Source organism: Pithys albifrons, chromosome 1 (genome assembly GCF_047495875.1).
Source record: "Pithys albifrons albifrons isolate INPA30051 chromosome 1, PitAlb_v1, whole genome shotgun sequence".
NCBI classification, from domain to species: Eukaryota; Metazoa; Chordata; class Aves; order Passeriformes; family Thamnophilidae; genus Pithys; species Pithys albifrons.
This window is the reverse complement of record NC_092458.1, coordinates 116,921,740-116,938,880: the sequence shown is the minus strand read 5'-3', so window position 1 is coordinate 116,938,880 and position 17,141 is coordinate 116,921,740. Positions and strand designations below refer to the sequence as shown.

Sequence of the window (17,141 nt, the reverse complement as noted above, 5' to 3'; positions counted from 1 at the left end):
GAGATTCTTAATATAGATTCTTCTATATAATACTATATACAATTATGTACAATCATTCTCATACCATATATTATATAACATAGAATATGCAATATATACTTAATCTATTATAGAATATTTACTCCACATATATAAATGATGTATAGCAAATATAAAAAAGTAATTATTTTTATAGATAAAGATACATCTGCAAGAAGTAAATAAAGCTCATTTTTGCCTCTTTTTGCCCAAGCACAACCCTGGCAGGCAGCTCTTTGCCAGGCAGATTCCCAGTGTCAGACCCAGCACTGGTGTGCTCTGGGGACGGGGCGGCGGACGGGGACGGGGCTGCGGGCGGGGACGGGTGCCCATGGAATGATGGAGCCCACGCACTTGGCCTCGATGTCCGCCTTGTCGCGCACGGCCTGCGCCATCTGCTCGCTCTCGAAGTACTTCTTCTTGCCCTTGGCCAGGTCCTTCACCGTGTCCTGCAGCTCGGCCTGGATCCTGCTCAGCTGCTCCACGCACTGCAGGGGCAGCCAGGAGGGAAATCCATTTAGTGCCAGCCTGGTAACACCAAATCAGTGTTTCCCTGCTTTTATGGTGGTTTATAGGGATTAAAACAGTAAGTTGAGTCTCTGCAGGCTGAGAGAACATAAACCCCCTGTGCTACTTCCCTCCTGTTGCTGCTTCAAGAGTTCAGTCATTGATAACCCAGGAATTAAACAGCAAAGCTCTGAAAACTTTGGATGAGGGGATTGAAATAATTGGGATACAAATGGGGAAAATCCAAAGGCAATCTACTACAGGTGAGAGAAAAAGAAAAGATTAATCTTTTCCTCTACAAAATTTGAGAGAAAAGTTGCCACATAAAACACAACAGCATAAATCCTTATTTTTATATTATTATTACTACTATATTATTTTATATTATTACATATATATAATCTGAAGAGTACTTTTTAAAAAAACTCCTTGGAGAGCCTTCCAATAAATCAGGTTCTCTGAGAAATCAGTGGTATTCCCAGGGTAAACTCAAAGGTTGGAGATGTGACCCAACCAGTGTCACAATAGAGGTTTCAATGACAAAAAAAAAAATAAGCCCCGTTGCTAAAACCACTTTAGGAGAGTAAAATAATCCTGCTTTTGCATCCCTGGGGAATAAAAACTTAAAAACTCTCAGGAGACTGGATGTCATTTTAGTGTCACCTTAGAAGGGTTTTAGTGGCTCTCAGTGGTAATTTGGGCTGGATGGGGGGCAGGATAATTCTTTATCTGCTTGGAAATTCAAAGCAAAGGGTGAAAGACTGAGCTGTATAAAAAACCAAACTGGTTGTGGAGGAAAATTAATGCCACCAAGTCGATGGTTATTCAGTGTTGTAGGAAAAGTGTAGAATAGTTGGAAGCAGATAATTGTAATAACTTGTTGTGCTGATTCAGGAGTGCAGGAGAAAAGGAATCTCAAGGATTTAAATAAATTTAAAGGTCCCACCTCTACTGCTGACTCAAACACTGAACACCACTTGCAGAGGAATAAAATAACATTATTTACCCAGTGAAGATGCAATAAAATTGTTCCAGCATTTTTTGGAAAGTGTCACAGGAAAATCAAAATCCACAGGACAAGAAAACAACGTGAGAAAGTCAATTTTTTCCTCAAGAAAACCCCCCGCAGGGATGGAGCAGCCACAGCTCCTCTGGGGCTCATCAATGACTCCCAAAGGCAACAACCAATGGAATGAGCAGCCATTGGGAACAGGGTTTGCTCTGCAGGGCGAGCTGTTCCATGAGAAAAGCCTCTGGAATATTCCCATGGGATGCCCTGGCAGGGGGTGGCTGCACAATCCCCAGCACTGCTCAAGCCATTCACTCAGTTTTAAGATATAAATCAGAACTCACCCCAACAAAACCCACTTGGAATTGTCACTGCAGACCCAGTTCAATACAATTTCCCCAGCACAACGTGAGGTTTGCAGAGACACATCTGACCAGCTCTATCCCATTTTAAACCCCTCATTTCCCAGTCATTTTAATTTGGGATAATTAAAATTAATTCACTTTGATGCCTCTCCAACAAGCTGGATATTTAATGTGATAAGAGGCAGAAAGGTACATAAATATTTTAGAATTCAGCCATACTCAGAGACCTCTAATCATCATTTCCCCCCCCAAAAAAATGGCCAAATTCCAAGGGTTTCCCAAACACAGAGACCTTTTTAAGCTGCTGCTCCTTGAAGCATCTCACACTCCTGGCTGGCTCCGAAATCAAGTTCTTGTAGTTCTCACAGATGTTGAGGCGAGACTGGGCCACCTGCATGGTGCCCTCCAGGAGGGACTTCCACACTGAGTACATGCTCCTGGGACAGGGAGACACAGGAAAATCTTGGGAGAAAGGAAGAGCAGTGGGGATCCCCAGCATCTCCTGAGGATCATCAAGTCCTGGGCTAGTCCATGGAACAGCAGCATTTTTCCAAGGACTGCTTTAAAAACCCCATCTCAAGCAGGTTCCTTAAAAACTCCATCTCAAGCAGGTTCCTCCCTGCTGATCCAGCAAATGGCTCCACTTCCCACAGGAATTTTAACTGGAGTATCCCAGGAATAAAAACGTTCCCTCCTGTTCTGTGACAACCTTTTGGGCTGCCCCTGTTGCTCCCACCGAGCAGACCCCACAGAAACCCAGGGGAAATGTTGATGATACTGGTAAGTTCATGGAATTTGTGACTTTGGACATGCTGCAATCAGGGCCCCCAAAAATTGCCCACAAAAGCTCAGGAGGAGAGGTGGAAGAAGGTGATGGGATCTCCTGTGGAGCTGGCAGGAAGGACTCCTGGAGCCTCCCAATCTCCCAGATGGGGAGGGAAGGTTTGGAGAAGATCTCTGGGCACCGGGGGAGCACCTGGAAAGGCACAAACTGCAGGGGGGTGTCAGGGGAGTGTTTAATGTCCCCTCGGAGTGATAATTCAGGTTATTTCCTTGCAGACACACCCGTGGGGTGAGAATGCTCCAAGTCCCAAATCTCCCAACAATTTCTCCCTGTTTGAACTAAACCTTGTCAGAACACAGAGATGACAGTAAAATAAAGCACCTGGAAACTTCTCCCACACCTTCAGAAAGAGCCACTCAAAGGCTTCAGCACCTGAGTCATTCCTGGTTCCCCCTTCCTTGGGAATTCAATGAAGTTTTGGGAACAACCATCTCCTGCTTTGCCTCCTCTCTCCTCTAAAATGTGATTTTCACAAACAGCCTCCTAAAATTAAACCTGTTCCTGCTTTTTCCTATGAAGAATTCCACATTTCTCCTCTAACCTTGGAGCTCTCTGCTAAACTCTATATTCAGTCCCAGCACTGACACCCAAACAGATGCACAAAGAGTTGTTGTCCTTTCAGGCAGTTTTGTTTCTCCCATTTTCCCAAACATCCAAGCCATAAACATTGATTTCAGGATCTTGAATTTCAATGGAAAACAAAGCTGCTTTTTTAGCTGCCAAGTCTCTGCTACAAAGGGGAAAAAATTACATGAAAAAGACAATAATGGCCCAAATTGCATTCCCAGTGCCATTCCATGGCATTCCAGCTGGGAAATTACCTATAATCGCTTCGATCCTCAGCCTTGATCCCAAGCCAGTCCTTCTTCAAGTACTGACTGGCCAGTTTCTGGATGCTCTGGGAAAAAAAAGGAGAAAAATAAGAAGTAATTAAAAGAACTTATGTCAGACCAATGAAAACCTGACACCTGAGGAAGGCATCAATCCAGAATTCCAGCAAAAGCAGCATCAGTGCAGGAATCCTGAAAGGAAAAGGGCTGTGTGTGTCCCAGCTGGGAGAAGAACAGATTTATTCCCAGAAGGTTCTCAGAAGCCATGAAATATCTGGGCATTTATGGGCTGAAATTCCCAGTGTGGATCAGCAGAGGCTGCAGGAGCTCTGCTGCTTGTGGGATCAGCCCAGCCCTCAGAGGGTTCCAGGAGATAAAGGGGCTGGCAAATGCACTCCAGCTTTAATTATTAATGTTAATTGCGCCCTTCAGTCTCTGCCGCCCCAGAAAATCAATACCAACCTTTTCATGCTCAAGGTCAGACAGCAGCAAATTTCAACCCATAACCACACAGGGAGGGAGGGGGCTCTGATCCCACTGCCCTGCTGGGAATGGGCTCCAATCAATCCCCTGGAAAACACCATGGCCATGATGGAACTCCTGGAGTCCAACAGTGGGCTTGGAAATGCCAGAGGGCAGCGTTAGGTGGGACAGTGGGAAAGGAGTCCTGGCACAGGTTCCCAGAGAAGTTGTGGCTGCCCCTGCACCCCTGGGAGTGTTCAAGGCCAGGCTGGAACAGCCTGGGATGGTGGGAGGTGCCCCTGCCCATGGCAGGGGTGGCACTGGCTGGGATTTAAGGTCCCTGCCAACCCATGGTGCCACTGTGCTATAAACCATGGAAGTAACACATCCATGGGCATTCCAGCTGTCTACAGACCTGCTCAGGAGCCAGGGGGCAATGGGACATGGAATTGTGTCCATCCAGCACCCACGGAATGAATCCTCACCATGGAAAACCAGCCCAGTTCCATGGACACTCCAACCCCATTTCCCCAGGGCTGCAGCTCCTACTTGATGGTCCCTTTTACCAAACCTTCCCTTGAGTCTGTTTATGGGTGATTTCCACTTGGACAGACACTGGGGCAGGAAACAAATTTGAAATAACCTGCTGTAATACTGACAAAAAGCAAGCACTGGTAGGAAAGAAAGACATCCCAGATTAAAAGACCATTGACAGAACATGGACAGCTTTTCCAGAGACACATTACAAAGGCTTTTCCCAGCAGTCCTGAGGTTTGGACATGGAATAACTGGAGGTGCTGATGACACCCAGGGCCCCTTCCTGAGTGCACAAACCTGTCTGATGGAGCACTGAGGTTTGGGATGTCACCCACACAAACTCACTGCTCCTCTTCAGTTTGGGGGTTTCTGTATCTTGCATCATTTCGAGTCCCTCCCTCTGGCACAGCAGTTTCCTGCCATGCCTTTGTTCCCTGGATGGGATTATTGGGTTTTCTAAGCCCTCCTTTGCCAGGCAAACACCCCACAAGGGTTTCAGCATCTCTCTTTCCTAGATGCCTCTGGGAGGAACGAGGCTGCTCCTGATTAAACTGATGTTGGGGAGGAGCAGAAAGCAGCACCTGCAGAGCAGGGCTCTCAGCAGCAGCAAGAGAAAGCCCTTGCTTTATTAGATATAAATGCTAATTGCCAGCCCCACCCATTGCTTATGTACAACAGAGCTTTGCTCTGCTCTTCCCAGCTCTTCTCTCAGCCCAGGCAGGGAGTGCAGCAAACTCAGGAACCTCAAACACACCCCCAAAATTCACCTTGGGTCACACAGATGGTTCTTCCTCACAGCAAGAGGAACTTGAATCGCATTTTACCCCCTTGTCAACCTCCCCCAAACACCTGGACAGGGAGAGGAGCACAAAAAAGCCGAGTGGTGAGAGGAGGACTCAGCTCCTGAGTACAATTTAGCCTCAGGATTAAACGTAGATAGTTATTACAGGGTTATTTAAAGTGTTATTTTATTTACCAGAACTGGATTGAATAAAATATCGCGAGTTAGTGGGAACAGGCCCTGCCCAGCACAGCTCAAGGAAGGGACTTCCCTGGGATGTGACTCCCTGGGATGTGACATGGTCCCTTTTCCAGGACCAGCTGCTGACAAAACACAGTTATTGTGCTCAGAGGGCCTTGGGCCACCACTGCCTAAAGAGCTGCTGCAGCACAAATGGAAATGAAAACAAACCACACAACAGGCAGCAGCACATGGACTTCTCCAGAGGCTCCTGGTGCTTTCCAAAAGGATCAAAACGATGCTGGGCCTGTTTATCTGCACTGCCTTTAACAGGGTTATCAAATGAGAGCTGAAGAGCATTCCCTGTTCCTGCAGCATCCTCTGGAAAACTCCCCAGAACCATCAGGAAAGCTCCTGTAAAGCTGCATCTCTAGTCATGCTGCTTCTCCTTCCTGGACATGGGAGATTCCTCCCTACCAGGACACAATTCCACTTCCAGAAAATGGGGGAGTTTCTTCTTTCAGTCACCATTTCTTTCCAAGCTGCTTCACCTCTTTTTTTTTTTTGTCCTGATATTTAAAGCATGACAAGGAGGCAGAGAAAACAAAGTGGAAAGGTGAAAAACTCCCTTACAGCAGTTAAATATCACCTTAATTGTCAGAAATCATTAAATGTCAAAGCTCTTCTCATTAATTTAAGCTGGAACTGTTCCTTCACTGCAGCATCTTAATTCTCTCCAGACGAACTTGCTCCTTGAGTTCAGGATTTCTTTGTATATTTAATCCTTAAAAGGGATAAAAAAGTAAAACAAATCCCCAAGATTTGCTTATTCCACTGGTAGAAACATCTGAGAGATCCTACAGAAAGCAAAGGGCAAAGGAACAGCAATCCATGTGGGAAAGCTCATGGCACAAATGGAAGTGATGGCAAAGCAGGAGCTCTGCTGGGAACCCACAGCCACATCCTCCCTGTCCCAGCCCAAGCTCTGCACAAACCCTGCCAGGAAGGAGGAGGTGCCAGACATGCAGCACCTCCTCACCAGCAGCTTCTCATCAATTAAAACAAAAAACCCACAAGTGCAGCTTCTCAAGTTGTCACCTTCCCCATAATGAGCTGCACAAGTTCTGCTCTGCTGAGGGAGACCACAAGTGGCACTTCCCCTGCTGGGAGGTGTGAGGAGCATTAAATCCCACAGCTCCTGCAATTCCCACCCATCCTGGGGGCTGCTGAGACACAGCAGGGACCTCACCTTGCCCAGCATCTCTGGCTGCAGAGCTGGGCACCCACAGCTCCACAAAGAGGAGCAGCAGGATGGATTAAAACCCCAGGGGAACCACCAATCCACTGACCTTCTGGAAGGATTTGGAAGGGAAAAACCCTTTCTGTGGAAGAATGTGAACAAGACAAACCTTGATATCACAGAATCCCAGACTATTCTGAGTTGGAAGGGACCCCCAAGGATCAAGTCCAACTCTTAAGTCAGTGGCCCACACAGGGGATTGAACCCATGACCTTGGCATTATTACAGCCAAGTTGTGCCCAACTGACCCAATCTCAGGGATATGGAAGAATCTGACCCAGAAAAACCTCTCAGTAGAGGAATTTGAAAGAGAAACACCTTTGTAAGCCTTTCAGTGCACAAGGGAAGAGCTTCCCATGAGGGACTTTCCACACCCACACAGCACCCACTTTCTGACTCAAGTCACTTGTTAAATAAAGTCACAAAAAGGTTAAAGTACCTCTGTACCCTCCCAAATTTAATATTTGATAACCCACCAACTCAGTTCTCTCCTGCCCTCTATAACTTCAACCTGCCATGGCCAACACCTGCTATTTTTTCCTTCCAAGAAGGGAAATGGTTTCTTTACCCATAAAAAGAATAGAAAAAAAAAAGCTGTATTTATGATCTAATCAAAGGCCTTCTGGAGGAGACTGGTTAAGCAACATCACTGGCTTATCCTGACTCTTAAACCTGGTTTGGAAAGGAACCTGAAGAAGAGAGTTCCAAAGGGATTTTGAAGCTACTGCAGCCCCTTCCCAGCTCATTCCCTGCCCTGGACATGCTCCAGCCCCTCAATGTTCCAAACTTCCCCAGGGAAGGAGGTGCCTCAGCAGTGCCAGCACAGGGCATGGTCCCCCAAGATCCTAAAAATCTTTGGAGCTGTTTCCCCATAGAACAGGGAGAAGTTAAGCCATGCCAAAGGTTTGCCAGGAGAAGATCCCAGTGAATGCTGCACACCAGAACTGCTGGAATGATGAACACAGGTCTGAAGGGATCACTGATGCAGCATTCCCAAAGCAGCTCCCAGCAGAACGGATTTTAGGGATCACTGATGCAGCATTCCCAAAGCAGCTCCCAGCAAGAAGGGATTTTAGGGATCACTGATGCAGCATTCCCAAAGCAGCTCCCAGCAGAAGGGATTTTAGGGATCACTGATGCAGCATTCCCAAAGCAGCTCCCAGCAAGAAGGGATTTTAGGGATCACTGATGCAGCATTCCCAAAGCAGCTCCCAGCAGAAGGGATTTTAGGGATCACTGATGCAGCATTCCCAAAGCAGCTCCCAGCAGAAGGGATTTTAGGGATCACTGATGCAGCATTCCCAAAGCAGGCTCCCAGCAGAAGGGATTTTAGGGATCACTGATGCAGCATTCCCAAAGCAGCTCCCAGCAGAAGGGATTTTAGGGATCACTGATGCAGCATTCCCAAAGCAGCTCCCAGCAGAAGGGATTTTAGGGATCACAGCCTTTGCTCTCCCCTGATCCTTCCACATCAAACTCCCTTCCCACCCTGAGGTGAAGCAGAGTGTCATTCCACAGTGACATTCCTTAGTGCAAAGCACATTCCTGACCATCCCTCCCACATCCCATAGGAAAAACCACTGGAGATGGCACCCACATTCCTATAAAAGTATTTCCAGGGCTTTGCCACCGTTTTGTTTGGCCCTTCGTAAATCAAAGAGTAGCAGAAACGTAAGAAAACACAGACACACCAAACCCACCAAATTTTAAGCAAGATGTTACTGATCCCAAAGTGTCTTTACTACTGTTTTAAAGGGTAAATTTGCTGTTTTGGGGTCTGCTGGTACCTTAAATCAGGGGTGTTTTTTTCCAAAGAAATCTCTGTTTTTACCAGGATGAGCTGCCGAGATGGTGAGGGTTGTGCAGCCAAAAACCCCTTCCATAACCCAGAGCCAGGTGCTAGAGCAGGGAAAACAGTCCATTAGAAAGCAGTTTTTCTCTCAAGTTACAAGACAAGCCAAGTCTGAAGAGATGCCAAGAACATCCGAGTCCAACTCAGCTGGACTTTGTTCATAGGAAAAAAAAAAGAAGAAAAAAAAGGAAAAAAATCCTTCCTGCTCATTTAAGAAGGAATTGAAGAGGAACAGTTCAAAGACACAAAAAATCAGCAGGGTAAGCTCTGCTCAGAAAACAACGTCAGGCAGAAAATCCAGTGGGGAAAAGCAGCCAGAGGGGAAGGAAAGGGTGTCTTTAAAAACAGGGATCTATTCAGGCCCAACTCTGGCTAAGTACAGGAACTGTATATACATTTATAGATGTATTTATAGAGAAACTCAGGGCTTTGGGGCTCTCAGACAACCAGAAGCACTGAGAGGAGCAGGAGCCTCGTGCTGGGGGAAGGACCATCTGGTCCCTCAGGCAGGGACAGGCAGGGCAGGGCTGGGCTTGGCACTCAGGGCTGGGCAGCATATGGTCCATGCCCTCCCAGCTGGGCATCCCTGCTGCCCTCAGCTTGTGGCAGCCCCTGGGCAGCCTGTGCCAGGCTCTGCCGTGGATTCACACTGAAATAAAGCCATGGAGAGGCACAGAGTTGTTGCTTTGGGAAATTCCAGAGCAGCAGGGGAGGAACAGAGACCTCTGGGATCTCCTGAGATGGGGCTGGTGGGTCATTTCTCTGCTTTCTCAGCACCTTGTGTGCCCATTTGTCACCAGGGATGTGCAGAGTCCTGCTGTTTTATCCACAAAATTAGATAGGAGGGCATTTAATGTTCTGCCACAAACTGAGGGAGGCCAAAAAATGCCCAGTTCAGAGGAAATGCACCATATGCTTCCCAATTCCTTAGTTTGCTTCCAGGCTAAGTAAAAAAAAAAAAAAATAAAGGCAAGACTGAAATCCCCCAGTGAAAGCAAACTACGATTATTTGGATCAAATTACTTTGGGCACCTTTTCTTTAAAAAGCCAAGTTAATCTTTTTATTTGTGTATTAACTAATAGTTACAAGACAAGCTCTTGAGTCCTGAGTTTATTAATTTATTGATAAAACAAATCAGAGAATTCTGACATGAGCCCAAATGGCAGATTTCAAAGCCTCTGCTGGTAACAAACACACTACATTTGAATGCACAATTAGCCAATTAGGCTGAAATGAGCTCCTTGCAAACAGGTTTGTATTTCACAGAGTGTGAAGAGGCAGCACCTCAGGTGGGTTGTGCCCAGCACCAGGTTGTGCCAAAGGGAACTTCAGTGGCAGAACAGCAAATTAAAGGAGAGAAATGCAGATTGCAGCAGATCTTCCTGTGGCACCACCAGCAGCTTCTGGGTGGGTCAGGACTCCCCAACATCAGGGCACAGAGACCAAAACCTCCAAAAACCAAACACAGCAACTACTCCTCAAGTTGGAGACAAAGAATTACACACAAAGAATAACTTTCTGTGCCAACCTGTGCCAGGGCCTGCCCACCCTCCCAGCCAGCAGCTCCTTCCCAGTATTCCATCCATCCCTGTGCTGTGTCCACGTGAAGCCATGAGAGGGGGGAAGAGGAGAAACCAGCACAGGATTAAAGAAGGATGTGCAGTTCATCAGCAAGCCCAGAGTTTCCTGTTTGTTGGCTTTTAAACACAGTTTAGGCAGAGCAAACACATCTTGGATGGCTCAGGGTTTACAAACTCCAGCAGGGGCTGCAAATCAAACCAAATCACTCTGGTTTTAACTGGGTAAGTGACACCATCACAATTTTATCAGATACAGAAACAACTCACCCTTTCACACCATGTGCAGATTTGAAACTGCTGAAGTTGCAAGTCTTGGCTTTAAATTTAATTTACAGATGTTCAGTGTTTATTCTTTCCTGCCAACCATCTTTCACTGGAATGAAATTCCTTCTTATTCCCACAGAACACCCCCTGCCTGATTTCAGTGTTCTCCCTTGGCAAAAGATCCATGTCAGATCCTCAGGGCTTGTTTGAGCCCTCAGGGACAGACCAACCAGGCTGTCCATGCACTTCCCACAGCAAATCCCACACTAATTCCAACACCTGCAGAGCTGATGCTACAGACACCCCTACACAGTAACACACAACCCTCATTAGGAGCATTCCCAAGGGACTGCTGACCAGGGGAAATACAGGAGCAGCTCTGGATCCATTCAATCCATGGGATGTGTGCACAGGAATGAGACAAAAGCCAACCAAGGCAGGAAAATCAAACTCCCATCCTTTTATCAACAGGAAATCAGCAGAGCACTGAGGGCTCAAAAAAACCAGTTAAAATAACAGTGTTCTGTTGGGTCAATGAACATCTCACTTTTAATTGCACCTGGAAAGAAAAACACAGGGAAGGAATAAAATGTCCCTCTGATTCATAATTTACCCTGCCTAAAGTTGGCCAGTTGTTTTTTAACACCAGTAGAAGACACGAGGATGAAAGCAAAATGGGAGCATGAAAACCAAACTTCCATGTTATTTATGGCTAAAAGAACCCATGGAAGGGTTTGCTTTGCCTTCTCACCATCGACACTCAGCCTTGGCACACAGAGATGCCCTCAGGGCAAAGCCTGGTGGGCAATAAAACATGGAATTGAGTTGGTCCTTCCCCCACCTTGGCTACCAAACCCACCAAACCTCCAGCAAAGGGTGCAGTAAAACATGGAATTGAGTTTGTCTTTCCCCCACCTTGGCTACCAAAACCCCAACCTTCAGCAAAGGGCACATTTTGCCTTTAAAAGCAAGAATTAACTGCAGCTTTTCACTTGGCAGCCACCAAACAAGCACGAGTCAAGTGCTGGACAGTGACCCCACCGAAGTGGGTGCTGAGCCCTGGCAGGGGGTGTCTCCAGCACATCCCACCCTGCCCCTTCCCTCCCCAGGCATCCAACTGTCCCCAGGAATTGTTTTCCACAGGCAGAACAGCCCATCAAAGACCATCAACCACCATTAATTTATCATTTATCCCAGGATGAATGCAGATTGTCCAGGCTGGGGCTGGGCTTTCCCCCTTCCCATCCCCCTAATTAACATTCACCAGGATAATTCCACAAAGGCACTTCCAAAACCTTTGGAAAACACAGTTGTGCCACCAGAGAGAGGGAATCCCCTGCCCTTGCCCGCCCTGGCACGGGGGATCTCACCCTATCACCACCCCTTGCTGGCCATGGATGGGGCTCCCTGGTATTTCCCTGGAGCTCTCCCTGGCACATTCCCAGCCCCTGGAGCAGCCACACAAAGGCCAGTTCATTTGTTCTGGACAGGTGGCCGTGCTGCACAGCCAGAGCCCGCCCACAATGGCCCCAAAGACGATTATGCAAATGCTGCCCATGCCCTGAGCCTTTCCCAGCGAGGGGAGAAGGAATCCTGGCCAAGGAGCAATTGTGTCCCAACCATGTGGAAAACAAACCCAGGGAAAGAGGGAGGGAATGGGAGATGATATCAGCAGCACAGCCCATCGGCACGCTGGACATGCCTGCAAGGATCGGGATGGAGCCGGGATTCCCATACAGAACCGGGATTCCCAGGCAGTGCTGGGATTCCCACAGGGAGCCGAGATTCCCAGGCAGTGCTGGGATTCCCACACCATGATTCCCATGTGGAGCCTTGATTCCCAGGCAGAGCTATGACTCCCATGCAGTGCCATGTTTGCCATGCTATTATTCCCATATGGAGCCACTATTCCTGCGTGGAGCCGTGACTCCCAGGCAGTGACATGATTCCCATATACAGAGCTGTGATTCCCATACATGGAGCCAGGATTCCCATGCTGTGATTGCCATACAGAGTCAGGATTCCCATGCAGTGCCATGTTTCCCACACCATGATTTCCATGCAGAGCCATTATTCCCATACACAGACCCGAGATTCCCATATGGAGCTGAGATTCCCATACGTGGCACCGTGATTCCCATGCAGAACGCAGATGGATTGCAGGGATCATCTGTTGATCCAAATCTCTCCCAGCTCCCTCCTCTGTGTTTGCTCCTCCTCAGTTCTTCCTGTCCTCCAGCGCTGGCATCCTGCCTCTCCCTAACCCTCCCTGTCCCTCCAGCGCTGCCATCCCGCATTCCAGAGCTCCACAGCTCTCTCCTTGTGCCACACTCATTCCAGTTTCCCTCCACACACTCCTCTGACCATTCTCACCCGACCCAGCTATTTCTGCATTCCCATTTCCAACACCAACTATCCAGGCCATCTCTTGACTCTCTTTTCTCCTTCCTCTCTGAAATTCCCAACACTTTCCAGCTCAGCAGCTCCTCGTTTCTTTACCCACCTCTCTTGCTTTCTCTTGGCCTGGTAAGCCCAAACCTGATCAGCCATTCCTGCAATCTCATCTTTTATGCTGTTCCACAGCTCTTCCCCATTCCCTTTGGGCCAGATTCCCTCCCCAGCTCCTTTGTTTGCATTCCTGTATCTGGCCCTTTCCATCTGTGCCCGCTGTAGATCTTCCCCCTGACACTTTGTTGGTTGCTCCGGGCTCTGCCGGTGCCAACCCTCTCTGGAGGGAATTCTGTGGGAGAGGAAGCCTTGGACAGCCTGGGGAACAGACCCTGATTTACTGCAGCTCCCTCTGCAGCCCCAGCTCTTGTCCAGTGCCAGGTGCAATTCACTCTGTCTTTGGAGGATGGGGATTATTCCAAGGCTGAACTTCAAACTGGCTCAGGAAAACAATCAGGAACTTTAGAGAGAGGTAAAACAGCACCAGCCCGGCTAAAACAGCATTTCCTATTTTAATTAAAGCACCTCTGCAGGTCATGCCATTAATTCTGGCATATGGGAATCCCCCTACCAGCTTCATGTACCATTGTACATAACTGCATTTTACTGCTGGTTCTGCTCTTCCATTAAGTATATTTTATATACTAATTATTATTGGTCTTTTGTTCCAGGTATACAAAAAAATATGTCAACAGAAGGTCCAAAAGCATTTAGAATTTAAAGAAGTGGATAATTGCTAAAAGGGGAGCAAAGCCCAATCCTGTCCTGTCCCCACAACCTTTTTCCTGTCCAAAATTCCCATAACCATGACCAGAAATCACATCACATGAGTTGCTCTTTCCTTTCTTTGATATAAAAGAACCATATGATTACTTAGCACAGAATTAACATATATTTGTCCACTCCTCATTTCCCTGCAGGGCCAATATTTTCTGTACAGCCCCAGAGCTGGTGCCACCCTTCATTAGTCCAAGGTTTCTGCTGCAAACCAAAGGTGTCCTGGTAAATAAGATTTTTGGACCCATTCCGAGGTGAGTCATGTTTGAGTTTCCAGCTGTCACAGGTAACTGAGTTACTCATTCCTAAAATATTTCTGCTCTTTGCCTGTTATTGGGAGTTGAGGAGAAAAAAAAAATCATTGCTACAAGGCACAGGGAGAAGAGGAAAAAGAAATTCATAGTAAATAATCAGCTGCTCCTGGGAGACAGAGACACTGCACTGTGCCAAGTCAAATTAATGCCAGACACAAAGATGTGACTACAGCCTGAAAACTGAGATCGAGCAGGGAAATTACAGACATCACTTTGAAAAAATAAAACCAACTTCACTCAGACTGGGTCTAAAATTCCAAGTTTCTGCAGAGGAAAAGGCACCTCACTGGAATTCCTGGAGCCAAAAAGCAGCAAGTGCTGACACAGAGCCTGGGCTTCCTCAAGTCCTGTTTGAAGCAAATGCACCAAATTTGTGCTGAGAAAAGCCACCAAAATCTGGTTTTAAAGGATGGGAACTGGAATCAGAAGTGAACTGCATTCATATTGAAATCAGCAGTGGCAGAGAGATTTTAAAGGAACAACTTTCCTTCAGCCCAGATTTGCAGTCTGGTCTCATCTCTCCACTCCAACCTTTCTTTGCCATGTCTTTCATTTTGACTCCTTTAAATAAAACCTGTGGGTTTGAACACAGGACATCAAGCTCAGCTCTGATGGCCCTTCAGTAATGAATTTTCACGGGGCCAAACCATTAGAAAACATTTAGATATTGTTGCAAACTTACACAGTGCTGGACAAACACAGGAGGAAACACATTTCCTACCTGGAAGCAACACAAATACAAGCAGGATAATCAGAGTCTGGGGTGACTTGGCAGCTGCAGAAATTTGGTATCACCAAGGGCAAAACAGACAGAGAAGTGAACTAAAATCAGAGTTAATGCACAAGGGCTTGGGGCTTCAGGGCTCACAAACAGGGGATTCAACCAACAGCACAGAAGAAAAGCACAGGAATCCCTATCAAATATTTCCCTACAGACTGAAAGGAAGTTCTTGTTCAAGTCCTTTCTGTTGCTACATAAAGGATATTAGTACTTGGATAACTGACAAAGGCACTCTGGCAATAATAAAGAGGCAAAAATGAGTCAAAACATATGTGAAGAATGAAAAAAATGATCGCTGAGAAAGATGAGATCTCACTCCCTTCCCCATCAGAATCTGGGCAAGAAGGACAAAAAGAGATTTAGAAATGGAAAGGCAACTCAGAGCTGGCTAAAGGAGGGAAGCTCTACCCACAGCAGGGCTGAAATCCCAGCACTGCATACTCAGAAACACCCAACAGGAGTCACTGCAACAGCTGCTCCCTCCTGGGATGCTCAGCAGCTGGGCAAGGACAGGCAGGGATGCCCAAAGCTGCATCACTGGAGCAAAGCTGCCAGGAAAACCCCACCTGAACACACCCCTGGGCAACCTCAGCAGCACCTGAGGGATTTACATGAAACCACATTGGAAAGGAGGGGCAATTAATGGCACCAAAACCCTTCCCACCTTCCACACCATCATCAAACCCTGCAGCATCCCCCCTCCTTCAGGTCTGGATCCCACTTTTTCTGTGGAATGTGATCGCAGCTCACCCTGAGCTGATGAAAACCCCAGGCACGAGGTCACCTTGGCACTGGAGCTGCCTGGGCAGTTTTGTTCTCATTAGTGCTGGGGAGTTTATTTGCAGGTACAAGCGAATCCATCTCCCAGACACTCTCCAAGGCAGCAGTGGCAGCTCCTCATTGTGTTTGGCATTCCCTCCTCCCACACCAGGGACACTTCTGGGCCCCTTGCCAAATTATATTTAATTAAAAGCCACCCTGCTTTTGATTCCTTAGTAACTTGGTTACCAGTTCCATCGACCATTTAGGCAGGGAAAGGAATTTCATATAAAACTGCTTTTCTATGGTGTTTACAGTGGGAGTGCAGTTTGCTTGGAAAACACAGGGAAAGTTGAGGCAGAAAATCAATGGAGCACATGAATGTTTTATAAATGCTATTTATTTTAGTTATCATTTGGCAAACCAAGCTGCTTTCTTCAGGTAGGAGGCAGCTCTCTCAGAGCTCCTCAATAATTAGCCAGTATTACATTCTAAATAACAGCACCTCAGTCTGTTCCTGTGCTGTGATGGCCCAGGGAAGGAAAAAGAGGCTCTCTGGTTTCCAGGACGCGCCCTGAGCCCCCAAACAAGGCTGAGCAAACACACCCAGTGCAGACACAGCATGGAAAGTACCAGCATTTCTGGGATAATAAAGACTGGCTGAGAAGGCACCAGTTCTTTGCATGTCAAGGATAGGTTTGCTCGTTTTCTAAGTGGTGGGAAACCATCCCAGCAGGCTCTGGGTATGGTTTTAGAGCCCTGACACCACCAGGAAAATGGGGATTGGCCTCTCTGAGAACCCCCAGACCCACCTGCAGGGACTCCCTGCAGACACCCTGCACAGCCTCTCCCTGAGCATGGCCATGAAAAGGGAATTCTGACACCCCAAACCTGAGCAAAACAGAGGGCTCAGCCAGGGGGTGCCCCAGGAAGAGCTGGCACCAGGTTTGCATTCCCAACCCCAACCAGGGGAACACCAGGAGGGGTGTGACAGGTGGGGACAGCGCAGCAGCAGGATGGACTCAGGTGTCCTCTACAAAATGCTTTCTAAATGTGCCCAACACTTGTAATTTGAGCTTTAAATACTACCAGAATTAAAGCAGAGCCTGTCCCTGCCTCCCCAGTGCTCCCCACATGCCAAGACCATGGGGCTGCTCGTGCTCCCACCACTCCCAATCATCCCAGCAGAGGTCCCTCAGCATTCCCTAACCCAGCAAACATTCCAGGTGTGAACTGGGAGCATGAGCAGGGACAAACCCTGTCAAACACCTCAGAAAGAGGAATCACAGAATCAGAGAATCGACTGTGTTGGAAAAGACCCCTGAGATCATCAAGTCCAACCCTTGGTCCAACTCCAGTCCCTTTACCAGATCATGGCACTCAGTGCCACGGCCAAGCTCAGCTGAAAAACCTCCAGGGATGGGGAATCCACCCCCTCTCTGGGCAGCCCATTCCAATGCCTGAGCACTCTCTCTGCAAAGAATTGCCTTCTGCTCTCCAACTTCAATTTCCCCTGGCAGAGCTTGAGCCCA

The 17,141-nt window shown here is 47.5% G+C and overlaps 1 protein-coding gene across 3 annotated transcripts in view; it reads right to left on the bottom strand.

Moving 5' to 3' along the window:
* The window catches only part of FCHSD2 (FCH and double SH3 domains 2), a 95,142-nt gene that overhangs the window by 41,023 nt on the left and 36,978 nt on the right, over positions 1–17,141 (bottom strand). For all 3 annotated transcript variants that reach the window (XM_071564839.1, XM_071564849.1, XM_071564858.1), the window contains exons 4-6: positions 3,565–3,641; positions 2,192–2,336; positions 373–506 (exon numbers count right to left, since the gene is read on the bottom strand). In XM_071564839.1, the coding sequence (XP_071420940.1) occupies positions 373–506; positions 2,192–2,336; positions 3,565–3,641 (356 nt within the window). The remainder of the gene's footprint in view (positions 1–372; positions 507–2,191; positions 2,337–3,564; positions 3,642–17,141) is intronic.